At 42.5% G+C, this 18,623-nt stretch overlaps 1 protein-coding gene across 4 annotated transcripts in view; it reads left to right on the top strand.

Annotated features, from left to right (window-relative positions):
- Positions 1 to 16,624, top strand: part of MNMIP1 (manchette microtubule inner protein 1) — a 268,004-nt gene extending 251,380 nt beyond the window's left edge. For all 4 annotated transcript variants that reach the window (XM_085647940.1, XM_085647938.1, XM_085647941.1 and 1 more), the window contains 2 exons: positions 9,861 to 9,924; positions 13,804 to 16,624. In XM_085647940.1, the coding sequence (XP_085504066.1) occupies positions 9,861 to 9,924; positions 13,804 to 13,842 (103 nt within the window). In that variant the 3' untranslated portion in view covers positions 13,843 to 16,624. The remainder of the gene's footprint in view (positions 1 to 9,860; positions 9,925 to 13,803) is intronic.
- The last annotated feature ends 1,999 nt before the right edge of the window (positions 16,625 to 18,623 follow it).

Here is an 18,623-nt window from a genome sequence, read left to right as displayed (position 1 = left end):
CCGAGCCGGCTGGCATCCAACACGGGGCTCTATGAATCAGACAAGGTTGGGCGGTTCGTTACTTGTGTATGATACACCGACTACTACACCCCAACTATTTATGGACATTGAGCCATTGAAATACCGGATCACCCATCGTTCAGGCAACTTGGTGAATTGTTCAGCTCAATTCTTCCCGAGCGCCATGAGTGGAATCCAACCTTGCACGTAAATAGGAGCTGTCCATTAGCCAATAACTATTATGTCGGGCGCCCAGCCACATACTGTTCCCACAGTGTGATTACAACAAAGTGTTCATACACACTGTTCAATAAAGTTTTCCTCCATAAAAAAAGTGTAGTTGAATGACACACGAACCCGGGGTATCTTTTCAAAATTATGGTTCTTGTATGGACATACGACTTCGCCGAAAAGGTTTGCATGCCTCAGCAAATATCCCGCTTTGTTTTACGTTGAGTGTCGTCCATTTAAGAGACACAAATTGGTTTTTAACTACATCTCCCAGAATTCTTTAGAAGCTCCGCCCCACTAAGACTGGGATTTCCAATTGGAAGCCGACACGGATTTACAAAATGGTCACCGCTTCCTTGCCGAAACATTCTTCGGCGCTGTGAGCACGGTGCGCGATGGCTATGTTGGCGTTGGAGTAACCGGATAAAGAGGTAAACAGGACTCTGAGAACACACAAAACAAAACCATCGTGTTGCTTAAATTGTTTAAAGACCCGCGGTCTCACGACTTCAATTGCTTTCTGCCCCCAGGCCTTAGCTGGCGATTTAATTTCCACGCCCCTTTCTGCACGGAAACATAACCAACTTCGACAAAGAAGAGTAAGGATACACATGCGCCTATGAGATACCGTCTGTCCCAACAAGTAAGATTTTGATCATCAGACCACGGCACCTTGGTGCCATTAGACACTAGCTATGACGCTTGATCTTTTCTCTGATCTTGCTTTTGCCTTTCTTCTGAAAAATCTCACTCTACTATCCACAGATTGTTGTCGTTGGACGTTAATTTCGTTTCACATTGAAAGCCTGGGTAGCGTACTTTCAAGCTTTAGGTAAGGCTCCCGATTATTGGTGTATGGTTAATTAATGCTTTGAGAATTGAGGGGCCAACTGGTCTAACTCAGTGTTGTGTTCGTTTTGTTCCCAGAGAGTATTGGTCCTGAAGAGAGTCCCCGGTGAAGGGATTCGAAACGCGTAGACCTATTTTGACCTATCTTCGCCCTTGGCCAATCATCTGCTAAAACAACTAAAAAATAAATGTTTAGAAGTACTGCAAGTGTTAGTTGCTGATGGCCTGATGTATTTTGTACATACAATTGTAAATTGTCTGTTTTATGGTGTTTAGTTAGCATTTTTTGTGTATTTTTGAGTGTTGTTGTTGTCTGAGTGATTGAGGTACGCTAGTGGTGATGTCATTTATATGTGTTAATGTAGTGTATATATTTGTAATAACTTGTTGTTTTTTGATTATTTAATGCTTTAATCACTTCAATATAACCGTGCAAAATAATAAGAAAATTTGCATAAAAATATTTTTGATTAAAATCAACCAAAAAAATGGGCAGAAATGGACGTGTTTAATTCAGTTCATGTTTAAAAACTTTTCTTGAAATTTCAGTGCAGCATTGGCACTCTCTTTGTTTTGTTCTGCACTTTTTTTTATAGTATTACTTCATTATTTTATAATTTTTACACATTGGGAAAGATTTCATCTCATTGGTACTAGTTTAGCAACCAACTGCAGAAATAAGCAACTGAAAGGTGACCTGTTAACCTTTGCAGAGGGCCCTCCACTGCGCACAAACATGTTGCTACATTTTTAGTAACTTTTGATCTGTTTGAGCTAGAAACATTTTTTAATTAAAAACTTCAGATTATGCAGCAGATAACGGACAATGTGGTTAATACGACACAACCATAATTATGCACGAAAAAAGCTGTGGCAACATTATCAGATAATTCCAGCAGCCCTGATCAAAGTACACAGTTCTTTATTAAAGTTTCAATACACAGATGAATCAGAACCACCCTCACCCCCCATGCCCCCAGCTAGTACTATGCCACTATGGACTCAGGAACACGAACAGTTTTGTTGAGTCCAAGCATGCGCCTATACTAATGCCACACTCCAAAACGCATAGAAAAAAACACAGGACCAAATCCCAGTCAGCCTCGTCACCGGAACCTGGATATACCGATACATAGAAAAATGCAGGACCTCTTTAAAGGCGACTTTTTAGGCCTGTAATTACAGACTCATTTGGCCCACTTATTATACACACACACTCACTCACGCCAAGGCATGCTGTAAACTGGATCTGCTCGCCGACCCGGCTTTTACCTCATGAAGGTTGCTGCAGTGGATGTCAGAGTGGGTCTCCACAGGTGGGAACCTTGGAGCACATATATATATATATATATATATATATATATATATATATATATTACCTACTGGCGGTCGCCAGTAGGTAGTTATAGTTAGGACCACGTTTCCATAGGAAATCCGCAACATTCTATTTTGAATAACTTTGGCGCCGGTCGACGAATCCTTGCGAATTTTTCAAAATAGGTGGGGCGCTAAGCTCCGCTCCTACCCTGAAAGTCTCGGGGGGATTCGTGAAGCGGGGGCTGAGATAAAAGGGGGGTCCCAAAACATGTTTTTCCCATGCATTTTTCCATAGGACCTTTAGACACAGCTACAGCCCGAACGGCTGAACAGAATTACTTGAAATTTGGCAGAGAGGTAGTCCTCAGGTCAAGGAAGTGCCTTTTGTAGGTTTGGTGTAAATCTGTTCAGTAGATTCTGAGAAAATAGCCTTTAAATCAATATATATATCTGAGCCAGCTTACGGTGCGCTTACGGAGCGCTTACCGTACGCGTACGGTGGCGTGCGCGAGCGCGATTTTGATGGGCTCTTAGCTCTTAGTAAACATTCGAATCGGTCGAAACCAGGAAGCGGCGGCCGCCATTTTCTCTCTCGCTCCCTGAGTTGGGCAGCAAAAATGAACCCCAAAAATGTGTAAAGAGGCAGTTTCATGAGATCCTAACCACCCAGCATTGATACAGGGGTCCCCAAACCACCCCCAAGCCCAAAAAAAAATTTTTTTTTTTTTCGGAAAATCGCCGATTACGCTTACCGTACGTGTACGGTAAAAATTAATTAAAAAAAAATTATCCAAATTCTCCCCACCCCGGGTGCAAATGGTGCCCGAAGGGCACCATTTGAGCATGGCATATTACAGCTATGAATTTAACAAAGAATACATTTCACGAAGATGCGCATAATATGTCCCCCATGTGCGCACAGTGCGCGAAGCGCATCGTGCGTACATGGCCCATCCCGCTTAACGTGGGCACGCGGTGCGTGCAGCGCACCGCGTGACCACCGTGCGTGCACGGCACTAACTGCGTAAAGTGGGCGCGCGGTGCGCGAAGCGCACCGCGTGCTCACTGTGTGCGCACGGTGCGCGAAGCGCACGGTGCGCGCACGGAATGAACTGCGTTAACTGGGCGCGCACGCCACGAATGGCGTAAAGTAACTTAGCATTTAAAAACCGTACAAATTCACTGAAAAAACCATAGGTTTCACACACGTTATAGTTAGGAATTAGCATTAAAAAAACCTTGCAAATTCACTGAAAAAACCATAGGTTTCACACATGTTATAGTTAGCTGTACATTTCACTCGTAAAAAACCAATGAAATTCCCACGTTATAGTTAGTGCAGGCAACTATAACTCACGCGACCGCAATCTTCTGCTGATGACATATGTGTCTTTATGAAAAAAAAATATTTGTAATATATGTATAGCTAAAATTTAATGGAAGAAGACATGGGCAAATAAGTGTCGAAATACAGTATTAGCATCAGCAGAGGATTGCGGTCGCGTGAGTTATAGTTGCCTGCACTAACTATAACGCGGGAATTTCATTGGTTTTTTACGAGTGAAATGTACAGCTAACTATAACATGTGTGAAACCTATGGTTTTTTCAGTGAATATATATATATATATATATATTCAATGAAAAAACCATAGGTTTCGCACATGTTATAGTTAGCTGGACATTTCACTCGTACAAAACCATTGAAATTCCCCCGTTATAGTTAGTTTAGCTAACTATAACTCGCGCACCCGCAATCCACTGCTGATGACGTCACATATTACATCACTCATGACATGGTCAGTGACAACACTGAGGACATCACTGATGACATCACTGATGACATCATCCAGTGAATGTGTGATTTTCTTAAAAGTTTAAATAGGTTTTATATATATAGGGAAAGGCCTGTTGAAGAATGAGTGGGTGTACAAGTGTGTAAATGGATGATTTTCTGTGGTGCGTAACTGACTCTATAAGTGACTCGGTTAACTGTATCTTACTGCAGAGTAGTGACTAAACTGTGTAAATGTTTGTATGTGTCTGTGTGTTGGTGTATAAGTGGCGGCATGGTTTTGTGAACACCTATATAAGTGTCTATATAAGTTATTGATTGGTTGTCTGAGTATCTGTATGGGTGTCTGAGTGTTTGTGTGGGTAGGGTGTGTGTGTGACTCTATGCATAGATGTGTGAGTGGGTGATTCAGTGGGTGCATGGTTTTAAGAGTGCATCTGTGATGGACTGTATGGTTGAGTGAGTGTATGTATGGGTGTGTTAGGGATTGAAAGTATATCTCAGTGGTACATTTGTAACTAACTACATATGTGAAAGGCAGTATATGTGCGTGTTAGAGTATATAAGTGAGTAGATGTGAGAGCGTGTGATTGTGAAACTGACTGTATGGATGAGTGTGTGCTTGTATCAATGATTCTATAAGAGTGTAAGGATGTGATACTATTTTTATGAGTAAGTGAACTTGAGTGTGTATATCTGCATAGGTGAGTAAATGGGAGTGTGATTATTTGCATGACTGAGTAGGTGTAAGAGTAGCTCTATGGATACTTGTTAGTGTGTGAGTGTCTATATAAGTGTATAAATGTATATGATAGTTTTGTACAGAGTGACTGTAAGTATGAGTGACTGTACAGGTGAGTGAGAGGAGGTATATGAAGACCTAAGAGTTAATAAGTGGGTATGTAATGATTGGTATTACAGTATATATGGTTTTGAGAATGGAACTCTTAAATCTTTAGTCGGTGTATCAAAGGTTATATTAGGGTGTGAGAAGATGTAATTTTTCACATGGATGATGTCATCAGTGATGTCATCAGTGATGTCATTTGAGATGTCATCAGTGATGTCATGAGTGATGTCACTGACCATGTCATGAGTGATGTAATATGTGACGTCATCAGCAGTGGATTGCGGGCGCGCGAGTTATAGTTAGCTGAACTAACTATAACGGGGGAATTTCAATGGTTTTGTACGAGTGAAATGTCCAGCTAACTATAACATGTGTGAAACCTATGGTTTTTTCATTGAATTTGCGAGGTTTTTTAAATGCTAATTCCTAACTATAACGTGTGTGAAACCTATGGTTTTGTCAGTGAATTTGCAAGGTTTTTTAAATGCTAATTCCTAACTATAACGTGTGTGAAACCTATGGTTTTTTCAGTGAATTTGCAAGGTTTTTTAAATCCTTTTTTTTCTTTTTCTTTTTTCTTTTTTTTTTTTTTTAAAACAATATGCTACCTATGTTTATAATCATTGATTTACTGTATCCTGCAATATAAAAAGGTTCACCTTTTTTTAAAAAATGGTTAGATATAGTTGAATAACATAGTTAATATCTTCTACAAACCTTTTTTTTTTTAGGATTCTTTACCGTGCGCGTACGCTAAGCTTACCGTACGCGCACGGTACATTTTATGTACGGTGCGCGTACGTAATGTTTATACTCCGTGTGCGCATGCGTACGCGATTTACGTACGTGTCTGTAATTCGCGTGCGACGCGTAAGCGCTTGCCCCCTACGCGTGTCAGGGTTCACGGGAGGTTTCCTCCGCTTAATTCGGAACCCATTACTGTCAATGCCATTTCCTCTGTTAAACCTTGTGAAGGAATTAATGGGGCTCCCAGTTGGCGCATTTGTTGGCGCCGCTGGATTTCCAATATGGCCGCTGACGCATTCATGCGTCAGCGTTCTAGTCTTCATTGAATTGTTAACGAAACAGGTGTAGCGCGCCGGCCAACGTTCTCGAGCGCACTTCACCAGAGAACTTGTCGAGACAACACTTACCTCACCGTCGTGGAAGTTAGGGTAGGTCGCGTCGAGGTTTTGCGTCGTGTTAATCTTCGACGGTCACCCTACACTTTCAGGTTAGTGAATCTAGAGTCGTATTCAGAATACGTTTGTTTGAAGATTGATGTCTCTCGAAAAAGCCTCTTTTCCTGACAGGAAAAATAGGAAGGTCAGAACTCAGTCTTAGGAAGTTTTAATGAGTTCTTAGTAGCACTCGATAATTCAGTATAAAGACTCTTAGTTTTAAAACCTGAACAACGCGAACCATCTTCGCTCTGTTCTTGTTAATTCCGCTTTAGTCTGATAGGCTGAAAGTTCTTTCATTACCTTGAATGTCCGAGGCTTCTGGCATAGTACCTAAAAAGAGTCCCCTTCCTCAGTAAATGTAGGGACTTAGGTTACTTAAAACTAGGAAGTCAGCTAACCATAGTTAGAGTTCATAGTCAACCCATAGTTCAATTGAGAAGCTCCTATGAAGAAAATACACTGAACTCTCGGCTAAAGAACTGAGTAAGTTATCAGCTACTTGGCAATGCACCAGCAATTCAGTATTGATAAGATTCACCACACTTACCATTTCATTCTGTTCTAAGATCGCAACACCTCTTACCCAGCAAAGAAGAAGCAGAAGAGAGGGTTAGCAAGAGCCAGAGCAAACCAGTTGTTACACGCTCAAGCAACTGAGAAAATAGAAGAGAGGTTTGGCCCTGAATGTCTCCTGGTAAGACAAGATAATTATTTAATCATATACAGTAAGTTGAGACAAAAGGACTAGAATTGTGATTGAATGTTAATTGTTCCAGGATTGTTTCTTCTACGAAAACGAAGATATCCAGGGCTGTCTCTTCTCTGTCCAAATCTCCTTTCCCCCGTTGATACTTACCTGTGGAGAGTTGTAAACAATCTCGCGGGAACGTTCCAATGGGGGCATTGGGAAATTAGCATCATTCTGCTCCCGTGTATTTTGAGGACTAAAAACGCACCTGACAACGCGCATGCGCGCGCGCACGTTACACGGAACCACCGTTCGTACGTGCGAGTGCGCGCGTGACTCTCATGCGCGCGTGCCTCTAATGCGCATGCGCGCGTGCGCGTGTCTTAGGTACGCGCATGCGTACTTTTACCGTGCGAGTACGTCAAGCGTACGTAGCGCGCACGGTAGGTCATGTGATTCAGAAACAACACTTTTCATTGGTTTAAACTTGTTTCATTTCCAGAAACTTCCAACACCACACCCATTCCCCTCATTACTGCTTGTGATTCTTTAGGAGAAGGAGCTGAATTGTCTTTGGGATACAATGGCAGAGCAGCAGTCCTCTTCTGAGAGTGAGCAGGGCAGCACCATCATTAGACAGAGAAGGAGGAAACAGAAGAATTCTTTTGTTTGGGAGTATTTCACTTTTCCAGAGGGGCAGAAAAAGGTAAATGCTCCATTAGTCACGTGCTCACTTTGTGAGCGTGTCATATCTAGAGGTAATCCAAGGAAGAAGTATTCCTTTGGTAATCACACTATGGTGAGACACATTAGGGATGTACATCCCAGGACTTTTGCTCGACATACTGAAGCAAACCCTTCAGTAAGTCACCCGAGCACATCCGCAGAAGCTCAGCCGAGTACATCTTCGGCAGCTCAGCCGAGCACTTCCTCTGCGGTGGGAGCATCACCCTCTTCTGCTCCTCTGGCCATCTACCCTCGGTTTCAGAGAGTACATTTAAGGTGCAACGCTTGTTACCCTCTTATTGCTATGGGGGAGTCTAGTATTCCTCTAATAGATAATAAGATTGAGCAGCACAAGTGCGGTCCCTTCTAATACTCCCATTCTTTCTTTCCTCTGTCCCTATATTAACACAAGGGCTCTTTTAAGAGCCACCCTACCTCACAATTTTTTATTTTATTTATTTCATCTGTTTTAAAAAAAAATATTTATTACACCCTTCAATGTACTTCAGGGCCCACAAGAGAAATGACAACAGCAGAGTGAGGAGAACTGAAAACAAGGAACTACGAAAGTAATGTGTGATAAATACAGATATTTCAAACTTACCTGACCAACTTAATTTTTATTAAATGGTTTTTTTAAATTGCTAGAAAAAAGGATTAATTTTCATAAAATTTCTTTCTCAATCTGTAACAAAAGAAAAAAAGTATTAATATTTAACAATACATTTTACAATACATTACACATATTTTCATATTTAACAAAGACATGTTTTGCCCTTTTTTTGCTGTTTTCAGAATATATTGAATTTCACTGCAAATTGTGAAACCAATTGCATTCATCACTTAACAGCGGGCAAAAAAATTAACAATCTGAAAGATTGTTTAAAAAAAGCCCTTAATCTCTTCTCAGTAAAACATACCTTGATAGAAATATAATATATATAATAAAAATGTCATCTAGCAACAATAACTATTTGTAAAAAATAACGTCTGTAAATCTTGTTGCTTAAGCTAATACACCCAAATAATATCTGTCAAAGAAGTCCACAAGCATCGGTACTTACTTATAGGTACAAAAAACACTCCATGAACACAACGGCTCTTTTTAGAGCCAACCAACATACAAACATTTCATTTTGATTTTTAATTCTATTTTTTTTATTTATTTTTTCCGCGATTTAAAAAAAAAATGTATTTTTCACCCTTCGGGGTCCTTCAGGGACCCCCTGACAAAGGGTAGGGGGTCTGCAACTCTCTACCTAGCCCCCTTTTCACGTCTCCACCTTTGTTTTTTAGTGTGAGACACACAAAATGGCGGCCGACACTTCCTGATTTCGACCGACTGGAATGTTTACTGTCATGTAACCACTAATCAGAATTACGCTCGCGCACGGCAGCGTGCGCGTACGGTATGCTTACCGTACGCGCACGGTGCGCGCTTATAGATGTATATGTACTTTTAACTGAAATATTCTCAGGAACTACAGAACAGATTTACTTCAGATATTCAAAAGGCACATCCCTGACCTGAGGACTACTTCTCTGCTAAATTTCAAATAATTCTGTTCAGCCGTTCGGGCTGTACCTTGGACTAAAGGTCCCTATGGAAAAATGCATGGGGAAAACGCGTTTTGGGACCCCCTTTTTTCTCGGCCCCCGCTTGACTAATCACCCCGAGACTTTCAGGGTAGGAGTGGAGCGGAGCGCCCCACCTATTTTGAAAAATTCGCGAGGATTCGTCAACCGGCGCCAAAGTTATTCAAAATAGAATTTTCAGATTTCCTATGGAAACACGGTCCTAACTATAACTATCTACTGGCGACCGCCAGTAGATAATATATAAATATATATATATATATATATATCAATCCCTGAGAAGGAAAGAGGTTTGTTTGCAGACTGAGACATTATAGCCTTCTTGTTTTCTCCATTACCTCCGAAACAAATGAAACTGTAATCTGAAGTTCGGGGGTTTTCAGACAGAGTCGTGCCTGTGAAAAGCCCGTTGAGTTGATGCAGAGTGAGTGACATGCTAGCCATATATATTAACAATTGCTGGTAAGGAGGGACCTCTGCTATGTGCTGTGGAACTAGCATGCACAGTCTCCTGGAAGAGACCAATCGCATTTCAGAATAGAAAGGGACCTGGCCAATCATTGCCGAAAACCTTGTAAGGAAATTGCCCAACGTAACTTGTTACTAATATTGTTTTCTCTTTACAGGAGGGACATGCTGAGCATTAAGGCAGACCTAAAGGAAGAGAAAGCTAAAAGGATGGCGCTGCAGGTAAAAGCTTCTCCTCAGCTGTTGTAATCTTAAAGGCGTGGCCTCCTAACTGTGCACCCATCCATATAACGGACTCTAGCTCTATTCACGAGGACACTGACACCACTGCAACCGCCTTAAACTCACTATCACATCACTTCCTGCTTTGCTGTGATGCATGCACCCACACATTGTGAAAGGAGAGGCATCCGCAAGACTGCCTTCCACCTGGTGGCTCCATAATACCAACGTAATTGACTCTGAAGGTTAGAGACGAAAAATAACTTAAAGGAAAACACAGTATCTTAACTTTGATCTAAAGTAGGCTGTGCCCAACGTTTTCAGGGAGAGCCCAGATGGATGGGGAAAGGCTCTGAAACTGGGTACAAGAGCAGAGTCTTCAAGACCACCGTAGGCGGATGTGCCGAGTTATTGAGTAGTATATTGGTGCAGGGATTGCCACCTCCAAGCACCATCCCGTTTGGGCCAGCAGCATGGTCAGCCTGAATCTCTGGACTGCCATTTCCCATTGGACAAGAATTCCGTGGCATAATGTAAAATGATGGGGTCTCCCTGCAAAAAAAAAAGAAGGGTCCTTAGCCTCACAAATATACATTAGCCTTGGGCTTAATGGGGGCTCCACTGAAGGGCTTGCGGGCTCCTGTAGGTTTGGCGCCCCCCTGCACTGGAGGGGCTGCAGGGGCTTGTGTTACGCTCCTGGACCAGATGCGCCATCCAACCAGGAAGTCCCACTGTCACAGGCCATACACTCTTCTGATTCATGCATGATTTGGGTTCCATAAGGTAAACCCATCTGTTACTGCTCTAAGGCCTCCTTGCCTGAAACTCCACAGTATCTCTACAACACCAGAACCCCTCTAGCTACCACCACCAGCAGTGCAAACCAAAGTAAGCCACATGCTGCTCCATGAAGAGAGCCATCTCACAGCTTGGAAGCAAACCCTTTACCGGGAGACTACTCTTCCACCTCAGAGTGCAGGGGGTTAACATTGGAGAAAATCGCAAAACGCATTTCTGCATCTATAGCAATATCGTCCTGTAGTACAAAATGTACCTAAAGGGGTGTGGGGGGGATGTGGGGGCGGGGTAAAGGGATTACATGGTAGTGCCAGTTCTGTCGGCATCTGGGGCACACTACAAACCTGCAACATAAAAGTATCTGTACCTTAAAGCCCTCTTACAGAATCGGCCTACGCATTAATTGGCAGGTTTTGCAATTAGTGTCTGGAGTCTGCCTGGGTTAGAAGTGAACCTGTTGAGCACAGAGGTGCCGCAGGATGGTGTGTTGGGCGGCCTTCAGTACCTCAGGAGCAGAGACTCTCTTACGGACTCAATCAGTGAAAGTGTTTCCACGTCCCCCCTTAGGAGAATGAAACACATTCACAATCCTCCCCAAAAAATGAAACGGATTTTACTTACCGCGGTATTCTGTTGAGGCGTGGTGAAATCTTCATTATCGACGTGGCCTCTAATATATTGTAATGTTCTCCACTCATTGGGTGATGTACCAGTCCTCGCCAATAACAACGCTCTTTGGCTTGCCTTGACGCTCTTAATTGTGATGCAGCACTGATATTCAATGCCTTATGTCTGCTGTGTGAGCTCAGGTATGCATTAAGCAGCAGAGCCGAATGTGTCTCGCCTGCTAGGAAGCTAGTAGTAATTATACAAGATTAAATTAATTGAAAAACGGTCCAAATATAGAACGTTTAGTCTGGAAGATGCAATTTTTTAAATTGAAAAATGCTCAACTTTGTCAATGGAACTAATAACTTAAAGGCACATTTGATATTAGGGTGCTTTGATCTTCTTATGTGAGCGCACCATATGGTGGAATGTTATTTAAACAACGGATCCAAATTCAGAGGTGGAGCGCCTCAGACCACAGGCCTTATTACATTGTACTCCCCGGAGGACCTTTGGTATGACAGGAGGTGCTGCAGATGCCTGCCTGACCCCTTCGTTAATGCAAATTAAGCTGGCTGTACGTGGTGCGTGACGTGATCTCAAAAGGGCATTCCCTCATTTGCATGCAGGAGCTGGCCCCCATTTAAATGATGGGGAAATCCTTTGCCTTTACGCCCCCGCCATATTACAGATACAGGCTCAGAGGAAAAGAAGCCATCAGGAGGAACACTGACTATGCACCACAAAGTGGTGGCACAGACTCAGTGTGCACCCACCTTCATTATGACCCATGGATGGAGGTTAAAAAGGTCCCAGGTGCCCCCAAACAATCCCCTGCAGGTGGATGCAGTCACTAACTGCACTTGCCTTCAGGGGGGTCTTTGCCTCCCTACTTTTAAAGTCAGGGCAGTTGCCACCTGCACAGTAAAAAAAGAGTGGCGGCCTGTGCCTGAAAGAGAAACAGTGCATTTGTTGTGATATTGTGCACTATCACAGTTTGTGCCTGGTGCCCGGCATTAAGAGTGCGCTGTGATGCAGAGGGGACAGTGCACTGTATCCATAATGCAGCCCCAAGAGTTTCTCAAACTAGTTCCTCTATGTAGTGTATGCAGCTGAGTTCCAACTGCACAGCGGAGGAGTTATTTTCTAGTCTATTATTAAGAATGTGTGGTCCTCAGCGCTACCAGAATGCTGTGTGAACCAGCAGTGGGGCGGGGAAGTGAGCATCAAACGGTGCCTGATGTCACTTTCACTATCACTGGCATTTAATGAATTCCCAGACGAAGGACCTCAAATTAATCAACTTTTTACACAAGCTTAACCCTTTCGCTGCGGCGGGAATTCCGCCGCAGCGCTGGGGGGGGTTTGGGGGCAGCGCAGTGGCGCGGTGCTCATGACGGAACCACTCCGTCATGAGCCGCGGTTGAGCTGTGCTCATGACGGAGTGGTTCCGTCATGACTCCGCCCACTGCGCTAATCGCCCGCACAGCGGGGAATTAGCGCCGCGTGGGCGGCGCGGCCGCCAACGGCCGCATCATGACGGAACCACTCCGTCATGAGCACACGGCGACCGTGGCTCATGACGGAGTGGTTCCGTCATGAGTAGGGAAGGGGTTAAAGGGTTTCCTTTCCTTTAGCAATGGTCCACTAGAGGATCTAGGAGTATTCTACCATTCTGGATAAAGGGCAGATTACAAAGCATTGTGACTGGTTCAGTGATGAACCAATGCTTAGTTGCTGCATTCCACAAACCATGGAAACCCATAGAGTGTGGACAAATTGAAATCTATAAACTTGATCTATTACAGAAATCTCTTACTGCAAGATTTTCCTTAATTCTCTAGCCCAGTAATGGCTGCTCAATTTGAGGCTGAATGACCTGTCCAGCAGTCACAGGTCAGCTTGGAAGTTGCACCAGGCAGACTGCGGACAGGGCTCTCAGAACCGGCCTCTTCCTTCTGCCATATCTCCCACACTCTTCCTCTCTCAGCTGCTCCTCCCAGCACCTACTGTCCTTCACAATCCAGTCAGATGGGGATCATGTCAGAAGGCTTGCCTAATTTCCCTTGAGTTGCACAAGCCCAGAAGAACTGGTAAAAACAGCAAAGTAAATTGTAAGTCTTACAAAGAAAGATGGAAGTTCTTAAATGTGTTTAGTCTGAAACATAGGTCTCTCTCACCACAGGCCTTGCTTTGGCCCTGTATGGCCTTTCCATTTGAAAGGCCTGTAGGACTAAACCACAATCAGTCCAACATCAGATGGGAACCACGTCTGCTGCAGTCATACCAGCTTTTAAGAAGCACCTATCTGTTAGGAGATTTTCCTACGGCTTGTACGTCAGTATGGGGCGGAGGCAATGTTTGATGGGCCTTGGGTCTTGTATAGTAAATAACCTTTTAGGACATTTTTATCACAAAATTATTTGGCATTTCTCTTTCCCTCCTCTGATCCTTTCCTTCCTTACTTTGCAGGTTGATGTGGAGAGAGTGAAGAAGGTTGTGCCCTTGTAGGGCCCGCTGTGGTCCACTCCAACATCAGTGAAGAAATGTGGGCAAGCGTCCTCCAAGACTTGGATTTGACCTAACATTTTGTTACTGTATCCATTGACTGACATCCTGGATTTACAAGACTTTAGTCTGTGGGTATATCACAAATCCCCAACCGGTGCACTGAGGTCCCACCAGTTTTTCTTATAGGAGTAGCCAATCTCTCCTTGACTCAGAACAGTCCATGGCACTGGTAAATAAGCCTTTTTAGATCCAGAACAATGTCGGGGAGAAAACAAAAACACAGGCTGATGTTATTCCGTTCGGACGAAGAAGGCTTTTGTAGGATGTCTTTTAAGTGGAATCCACTTCTGTATTTTGACTCGCTGGAGGACAGAACACGTGAATAACCTGAAACTATGAATTTGCAGTGAAATATACCCTCAAGAGACATCAAACGCGATGGTATATGTTTTGAGGAATGACCAGGCTTCTAGAGATCTGTTGTTTCTGGGAACAGCGCCTCCTACTCTTTCTAGCCATGTGCCAGTGCTGAGAGAAGACACACATTTGGTTGTATTTTCCTTATGTACAAAGCAATTGTTTATTTGTAATATCACAAAACACTGTATTTTCCTGTATTTAATGCACTTAGCGCTGTAGAAGAACACTCGATTTGTTAGGTCTGTGTGGCACTTTGTCGCAAACACATGCTGCACCCTGGAATATTGGAACCACGTCGGATATTTCTGCTTTTTTACATGTGTTTCCTGGGGAAGGATAGGTGGGGGACAGGATGGTATGTTTGGTTTTATTTAATAAGATAGGAATTGCCCTGATAGAGATAAAGTTGGTACAATTATAATATCCATTTGGTTCCATGAGGGAGCAGACATTCAAGAGGGTGTAAGATTCAAAGTTATTATTTTTTGGGGGGGGGACTTTTATATAGCGCATACTCGACCCAAAGGTATCAGAGCACTTTACATGAGTACCAGTTACGTTACAGGGTTCCCTTGTAAAGGTGTTCCCACAAGTCTCAGCTAGTTGCTGCCGTCTATTCTCCTCACACCAGTTATTCGGAGCAAATACAAGATTCACAGCAATACAATCCTGTGCTATTTATATCATCCACATATAGAGTAAAGCATCCATTGTTGAAAAAAAGATGGGACGTTGTACTACAGAAAAAGTAAGAACAATACCAGTGGACACATCAATCATTAAGGGCCATGCTTTTCAGAGCACTTGGAGCCCATTCCAGTATGTAAGCTATACATGGCCAAGAACAGCATAATCCAGTGCACAATTCTTGACACAAAGGGCTATGTTTGTTAAGGATCGCACCGGCTCTCCCTCAGCACTCCATAATGTTGTGCTACACTTTAAAAAAAATCACAGTAAGTGGTTGCTAGATGTGTGTTGTGTTACACCACGTGAACCTGTGCAACTTTAGTCAATATAGTCCAAAATGCCTATAAAATGGCTTCTGGTCAGATTGGAAATGTACCAATTGCCTCATTAGAGTTCCCATATTAAATGGGATTTTTGTGTAAACTGGTTAATGTTATGTAACGTCAACTGATTGTGTGATCCTCACAGCCACACTGTTTGTCTACTGCAGAAGGATACCACAAAATAGGTCGTCATTGAGTGTCCCTGAACCATTGCTGGCTGTGGGGAGATGGTCGGAGCGTAGTGACTACTGTTGGAGGGCCAGGATATGCAAGGTGAAGCCTACGCCTTTTCCTGGTGGTATCATAGAAGAGACAGATGGCTGGTAGTGGTTTTAAATTTGATGAACAATAATTGATGGTTATCTTCAACTAACACCCAATGACAAGTGAAGTGTTGATCTGACCTGCCACCTTTCATTTTCTGCAGTTCCCGATTCGACTTACTAATTATCAACAGTGAAAATGCGACACTTTCAGAATTTCTTTTATATGCAGAGTTGAAAAGCATTAATTAGTACCCACAACCACACTGATTGGACCCCTCCGCAGATGTGTGTCCAGATGTCAGCACTGCCTTCAGCATTTATTGGAACATTTGTCCACCCAAAACATTTGCCGAGGCATTGGGATCATCCAGAGCATTGGCATTTAGCATCAGCCAAAACTTGATTGGAATAGTAGTGGGCTCACAGCCATCCATGTGAGCTTCATATGCACCCCTAGCATTGACCTGGGCTTCAGAAAAGCTTGTAACCCTGCAACGTGGCTTTAGCTCTATGCAAACTCATTCAAACTGGGAGAGACCAATGCAACTATAGCTGGATTTCCTTTGTAAGTCACGGAGAAATAATTGTCCAGTACCCTATCTGTGATTGGTAAATCTCTACCTCAAGACATATATTAATGCATCTTCTACAGAAAAAACAGGAGAATATTATTTTGGAAGACAGATATGAAATCAGATTTTCAAAATGGTTGCCAGCAGAAGCGGTAATACGCCTATTTGCTTTGCAAAGCCTCAACAACCTTGACCACTCTGTGTTGATTTTTCCTACCTTTCATTAGGTACATTGTACCTGTGGGATATACTCTTAATGTTCTTTTCCAAGAGCTATTTCCTCGGACCCAAAGATACTGAGTGGAAGTAGCACTGTGAAGATAAAGTAAAGATATGAACTGCTCATTGCTTCTGTGAAAGTTTTGCTCTAACTAGGTAGAACGGCGCTGATAGCCACAGAAGATGGAGCCATGAAAAGCAGACGAGGAAAAAACATTGAATGTGGGACTTAGCTCAAAATGCTCAAAATATATGTTTATGTAATAGATTATATAAAGTTTATTTACAAAGAGTCTGTTTGTTTCTCTTCTGAATGTAAGTGTTAACAGGGAAGATCTAGTGGACACTAATGTTACTTTGAGAGTTTGAATTCACTGATGGGGCAGGGTAGATTAAATTTCAAGGGAAGCTGACATTTTACTGACGCACTCCCAAGCATGAAACTCTTACTTTTTTTCATCTTCAATTTCTATTTGGATTTCAAATATAGTATTACAATCATAGAATGATGAACATGCAATCTTATTCATTATATAAAAGCAGGACTCGTTATTTTGACCAGAAGTCAATACACAGTTCCACAGCAAGTCATCATTGAGAGAGTTGGCGTCATATTCTCAGAGCAAGACCCTCATGCCACTCTTTCTAATGCTCTGTAAGACAGCTCCAGATTCCCCCATAGGACTGCTTTACAAATAAGGTTGGAGCAACACTCAAAAAATGTCCCTTACTTCAGGATTAATTAACAAACGCCAGCGGGCGCATGACAGTTTCCATTGCCTGGTTTACCTTCTACAAGAATCAGCAAATATAAAAATATCTGATGCTTGTTTCAGTTGTATTTAGGGCCTGATTTAGATCTTGGCGGACGGGTTGCTCCGTCACAACGGTGACGGATATCCCGTCTGCCAAAATATAAATCCCATTATATCCTACAGGATTTTGTATTTCAGTGGACAGGATATCCGTCCTGATGTGATGGAGGAACCTGTCCGCCGATATCTAAATCAGGTCCCTATTCTTAGTTGAGTCTTAGTTCACATGTGAGATGTGATATGTTCTTTAAATGATGGCAACTGCAAGCGACTTAGAAAAGAACACCAATATGCCTATTAAATGTGGGTCATTCTCGGTTTCTTTTCTTATCGGAGCTAATGAGCATTGAATAAATCACTACATCACAAGAGTCAGGGCCTGATAACAAAGGTAAATGTACACGTTTGTGTAAGTTTACGCTTTTTCAGTATTGACAAAACTGCATTTTATTATTAAGTTTATGACTGCAAAGACTCCGTAATTGGGGTGGAGAACGCCGCAAATGAAAGACAGGGCAGACCTATCTTTTTATGTGCAGAGTTCTCCGCCCCAACTACGGAGTCTTTGCAGTCGTTACCTTACTATTAAAATGCAGTTTTGTGAATACTGGAAAAGCGTAAACTTACCCAAGCGTGTAAGTCTGCCTTTGCGGATCAGGTCCTTTGTGCTAACGTTGGACCCCCACCAGTGCACTTGATTTAAACCTCAAGGGCGTTGGCTCCAATATTGTACGTAGATTTCTGAAGGTAGCTTCTAATATCAAGCATCAAGCTCCAATCCAAATTCCCATCTACCTTCCTCATCCTTTGATTTCACCAAATCACTACTCAGTAGATTCTTAGCCATAAAATAACTGATAATATAGTTAGTTCTAAAAATGGCTCGGAATATAGTCAGTCCTAAAAATGACTCAAAATGTAGTTAGTCCTAAAAATTACTCAGAATGTAGTTAGTCTTACAAATGACTCAGAATGTAGTTGGAAGTTGCAGAGTGAGAAAACGAAAAGTTAAACAAATATCACACTCTGAAGTTCTGGACAGCAGAGCCATTTCTTAGGCTAACTGAGCTTTATGACTCTGACACAGGAGCTCTTGGCAAATTTAAGGTTCAGACAGGAGACATGTCCTTTGGATTACACCGATCTTGCTTGTCAAACCCTCAGACAGCAGACCTACCTACAATGATAACAATGTCACAAAGCTTCTGTCGATACAGTTAAAAAATGCCTCAGTCACAAAATAATAGCCGAAGCAACAGGTAAATAATATGGCAACAAAGAAATGTTGTCAGAACATGAGCAATATGTGTCTTTAACTCCGAATTATCATCCAAATGGCAGCCTTCAAATATATTTAAGGAAAGCATTGTTTGTCGCCTTACAGCAGTATGCTATTATTTGAATATACTCTACTTTTGACCCCCGTCGCAAACATATCTAGCAAAAAGCAGTTTATGTCTTTAATATAATTAATTA

Source organism: Triturus cristatus, chromosome 3_2 (genome assembly GCF_964204655.1).
Source record: "Triturus cristatus chromosome 3_2, aTriCri1.1, whole genome shotgun sequence".
In the NCBI taxonomy this organism is placed as follows: Eukaryota; Metazoa; Chordata; class Amphibia; order Caudata; family Salamandridae; genus Triturus; species Triturus cristatus.
Note: the sequence above shows the minus strand (reverse complement) of the source record. Positions and strands in the feature narration are given on the sequence as shown.